The 4,758-nt window shown below is 45.7% G+C and overlaps 1 protein-coding gene across 1 annotated transcript in view; it reads right to left on the bottom strand.

Moving 5' to 3' along the window:
• Positions 1-1,533: 1,533 nt before the first annotated feature.
• Positions 1,534-4,758, bottom strand: part of Znf7 (zinc finger protein 7) — an 8,664-nt gene continuing 5,439 nt past the window's right edge. Inside the window, exons 5-6 of the mRNA XM_013033861.1 lie at positions 4,306-4,336; positions 1,534-3,384 (exon numbers count right to left, since the gene is read on the bottom strand). Of these exons, the coding sequence (XP_012889315.1) occupies positions 1,661-3,384; positions 4,306-4,336 (1,755 nt within the window). The 3' untranslated portion in view covers positions 1,534-1,660. The remainder of the gene's footprint in view (positions 3,385-4,305; positions 4,337-4,758) is intronic.

Below are 4,758 nucleotides of genomic sequence, written 5' to 3'. Positions count from 1 at the left end.
AAAAAAAAAAAAAAAAGATAGACAGGAGGTATAACTCAATGGTAAGAATGCTATCAATGAGAGAAAACGGCAAGACCCCATGACCCTGAGTTCGAAACCTGCTATCAAGACACACACATAAAAAGGTATCAAGAGCTGGGAAGGTGGCTCAGTGGTAGAGTGCTTGCCTTGCATGCATGAGGCCTGGGTTCAATTCCTCAGCACCACATAAGCAGGAAAATAAAAATAAAAAAATAAAAAGGTATCAAGTGAAACAAGTAAACATTACACATTGTACTTCCAAACCTCTATTGTAAATAACTCCTTATTGTTCTTTTCCCTTTTGTTGTTGTTGGTTGTGGGGTTGGAAGTCTGGGACTAGGCGCTGTCCCTGAGCTCTTTTTCCTCAAGGCTAGCGTTCTACCCTTTGAGCCACAGCTTCACCTCCATCCTTTGTGTGTGTGGGGGGGGGGGTTTTTTTTTTTTTTTTGGTATAGAGGATCAAACCCAGGACACTGCACTTGCAAGGCAATCACTTTGCCACTGAGCTACATCCCAGCACATCTTTTCCTTTTTTTTGTCAGTTGTGGGCTTGAACTCTGGGCCTGGGCGCTGTCCTTTGCACTCTTCAGCTCAAGGCGAGTGCTCTACTGCTTAAGCCACAGCACCACTTCCGGTTTTCTAGTGGTTTATTGGAGATAAGAGTCTCACGGATGTTCCTGCCAGGGCTGGCTTTGAACCATGATTCTCAGATCTCAGCCTCTTGAGTAGCTAGGATTATAGGCCACTGTGAGCCACTGGTACCCAGCTCTTTTCCCTTTCTTAACAGAACTTGAATTTGAACTCGGGGCTCATGCCTGCTTAGCAGACAGCATATCACTTGAGCCATGTCCCCAGCACTACAATTTCTCTATCAGTGAAGTCATTTTGAACAGCTGATCCCAAGGCAATTATTCTGGATGATATAACCTGATGTCTAACAGGGCTCATAGGAACTTCCTCATGCCTGCCCATCAATTTCAGGGCCTAGTTCTGCAAACTCCAAATATAGATTTTTTCTTGGCTTTACCAACAAGTCAATGTCAAACACTGCAGCAATAACCATACATTTTTAAATAAAGTCAGATATTCCTTTTCTTAGAATAATTCTTAATTTTTCCCAACATTCTTTTTTGTGTATGTGTTGGCCATGTCCCTGAGCTTCTTTTGCTCAAAGCTACTGCTGTATTTCTTGAGCCACAGTGCCACTTCCAGCTTTTTCTCAGTAGTTTATTGGAGATAACACTCTCACAGATCTTTCTGCCCAGGCTGGCTTCAAATCACAATCTTCAGATCTCAGCCTCCTTAGTAGCCTGTTACAGGTGTGAGCCACCAGCACCCAGCTTTATCCCAACATTCTTATTTCTCTTTTTTCCTTTGTGCTGGTCCTGGGCTTAAACTCAGGGCCTGAGCTTATCTCTTCAAGGCTGGAACTCTACCACTTGATCCACAGCTAACTCACAACTTTTTGGTGGTTAATTCGAGACTAATGGCTTTTCCTGCTCAAACTGATCCTCAGATCTCAGCCTGAGTAGCTGGGATTATAGACATGAGTCACTGGTGCCCAGCCATTCTTAGTTCTTATAAATGATCTCATATAAAATATTAAGGCTGTAGACTTATATTGATATAGGTGAATGGTTTATTCCATGTGAATTTTCTGGTGCTGAGTAAGCCTGGAGCTCCGATTGAAAGCTTTGCCACAGTCATTACATTTGTAAGGCTTCTCTCCAGTGTGAATTCTCTGATGTATAATGAGATGTGAACGCCACCTGAAGATTTTCTCACAGTCATCACATTGGTGCACTTTCTTTACAGTGTTGACTTTTTTACGGCTCACAAAGGTGGACCCTTCAAGAGTGTTCCCAAATTCATAGTACCACTGGGCTCTAGTGTGGATTCTCTGGTGTTCAATGAGGTATGAGCTTCGGCTAAAAGCCTTTCCACATTCACTACACTCATAGGGCTTCACTCCAGCATGAATGATCTGGTGTTGGAAAAGAGTTGAGTTTTGACTAAAGGCTTTCCCACATTCACTACACTTGTAAGGTCTCTCCCCAGTGTGAACCCTCTGGTGGATAGTGAGCTGTGTGCTCATACTGAAAGCTTTTCCACATTGGAGGCATTCATATGGCTTCTCTCCTTTATGGATCCTCTGATGGTAAATGAGGCTGGAACTCTGGCTGAAGGCTTTCCCACAGTCACTGCACACATACGGTTTCTCTCCAGTGTGAATTCGCTGATGTTGAATAAGGTGTGAGCCCTGGACAAAGCCTTTCCCACACTCATCACACTTAAATGGTTTTTCTCCAGTGTGAGTTCTCTGGTGGCGAATCAGCCTTGAGCTACAACCAAAAGCCTTTGTGCACTTGTTGCATTTATAAGGTTTCTCTCCAGTGTGAATCAGTTGATGCTGACTCAGGCGGGAGATCCACCTGAAAGCTTTCCCACACTCCTCACACTTGAAAGGCTTCTCCACATGACTTCTCTGATGTGCAAGAAAGCCTGGACTTTCTGAATCGCTTGTTATTTGCAATTTCTCTCCAGCATGCATCCTCTGATGCTGGGTGAGAGTTGAGCTCTGGCTAAAGGCTTTGCCACACTCTTGGCACGGGTAAGGTCTCTCTCCAGTGTGAATTCTCTGGTGTCGAACCAGCTGTGACTGCTGGCTGAAGGCTTTCCCACAGTCTCGACAACTGTACGGCCTCTCTCCAGTGTGAATTCTCTGGTGATGGATGAGGCTTGAGCTCTGCCCAAAGGCTTTCCCACATTCTTCACACCTGTAGGGCTTCTCTCCAGTATGAATTCTTTGATGCTGAATAAGTTTTGAGCTTAGGCGGAAGGCTTTTCCACACTCAACACATTTAAATGGTTTCTCTCCAGTGTGTATTCTCTGATGCTGACTGAGCTGGGAGCACAGCCTGAAGACTTTCCCACAATCCTCACACTCATACGGCTTCTCCCCATTGAAGTTACTTGAATAGTTACTCTGTAGGCAGTCAGATAATCTCTCGTAGCATCCTTGACATCTGTTAGGTTTCTGCTGCATGGCTACTTCCCACTGTGAAGCCGGATCTGAAGTAGGTCTGAAACATCTGCCACACACTTCACATCTCTGTGGTGTCCCTTCCACACTGTCTCTCTGTTGTTCATTAAGCTGATAACTCAGAAGGGTCTTTGAAGCCACAGTCTCCTTAGGTAAACAGTGCCTCTGGGAGAGGCAGCCCTTCACTCTCAGCCTATGGCTGCATGGATGACTCCCTAACCAGACCTCAGAACTGGAAGAGTCCCCACAGCCAGGACTTTGTGGTTTGAGAATGCTCATGTCTGCACAGGCCTGTTCACCATCAGTCCTACTGGCAGAGTCTGAAATAAAATAAAAATGGTTCTTATGTCTGGAGCTCAGAGAAAGGACAAAGATTACAGCTATCATGGTTAGCACTTCTAGCACGGGTTGAATTGAGCATTGTGACACAGCCCCAGTAGAAATGTGCTACAAAGGCTGGATGCTGTTGCCTGTAATCCTAGAAACTCAGGAGGCTGAGATCTGAGGATCACAGTTCAAAGCCAGCCCAGGCAGGAAAGTCCGTGAGACACTTACCTCCAATAAACCACTCAGAAAACAAGCGGCCTAGTGGTTCAAGTGGTAGAGGAACTAGCCTTGGGCTGAAGAGCTGAGGGACAGTGGCCAGGCCCAGAGTTCAAGCCCCACAACCAACAAAAACAAAACAAAAAAAGAAATGTGCTACAAAGAAATACTGGGGGAGGGGCTGGGAGTGTGGCTCAGTGGTAGAGTGCTTGCTTAGCATGCATGAGGCCTTAGGTTCAATTCCTCAGTACCACATACACAGAAAAGGCCAGGAATGGCTCTGTGGCTCAAGTGAGGGAGCACTAGCCTTGAGCAAAAGCAGCTCAGGGACAATGCCCAGGGAAGAAGAAGACAAAGACGAAGAAGAGGAGGAGGGGGAGGGTGGGAAGGGGGAGGGAGAAGAAGGGGGAGGGGAGGAAGAGGAAATAATACTGGAAGAAGGAGAAGAAGAAATAATAATACTGGAAGAAGAAGAAATAATAATACTGGAAGGAGAAGGTGGAGGAGGAGGAGGAGCAGAAGCAGAAGAAAAATAATAACACTGGAAGAAGACACCATAATTTATTTTTCTTTGTTTATGCCAGTCCTGGGGCTTGAACTCAGGGCCTAGGTATTGTCCCTCAGCTTTGTTGTTCTACACTAGCACTAGCACTCCACCACTTGAGCGATAGCTCTACCTCTGGCTTTTTGGTACTGACCTTTCTGACTGGGCTGACTTGGAACTGCGATCTCAGCCTCCTGAGTAGCTAGGATTACAGGCGTGAGCTATATAGCCCAGGTTGGCCTTCACATGGAGCTGGGCCCTGAAGACTTCTGGCCACTATAGATGAGAGCTTTTGTTGTTTTTCTTTCTTTAGTTTTTTGTGGAGGTGGTGGTAGTGGCCAGGACAGCGTTGTTTTTGTTTTTATTGTGAAAATACTGTACAGAGGGGTTACAATTACATGGGCAAGATAATGAGTACGTTTCTTATGAAGCATTGTAGCCTCCTCCTTTTTTTTTTTTGGTTTTTTTTTTTGGTCCGATAGTGGGGCCTGAACTCTGGGCCTGGGCGCTGTCCCTCAGCTCTTCAGCTCAAGGCTAGCACTCTACCACTTGAGCCACAGCGCCACTTCCCGCTTTTTTCTTTTTGCCTATGTGGTGCTGAGGAATC

Source organism: Dipodomys ordii, unplaced genomic scaffold, assembly GCF_000151885.1.
Source record: "Dipodomys ordii isolate 6190 unplaced genomic scaffold, Dord_2.0 Scaffold179, whole genome shotgun sequence".
NCBI classification, from domain to species: Eukaryota; Metazoa; Chordata; class Mammalia; order Rodentia; family Heteromyidae; genus Dipodomys; species Dipodomys ordii.
This window is presented reverse-complemented; position numbering and strand designations above follow the sequence as displayed.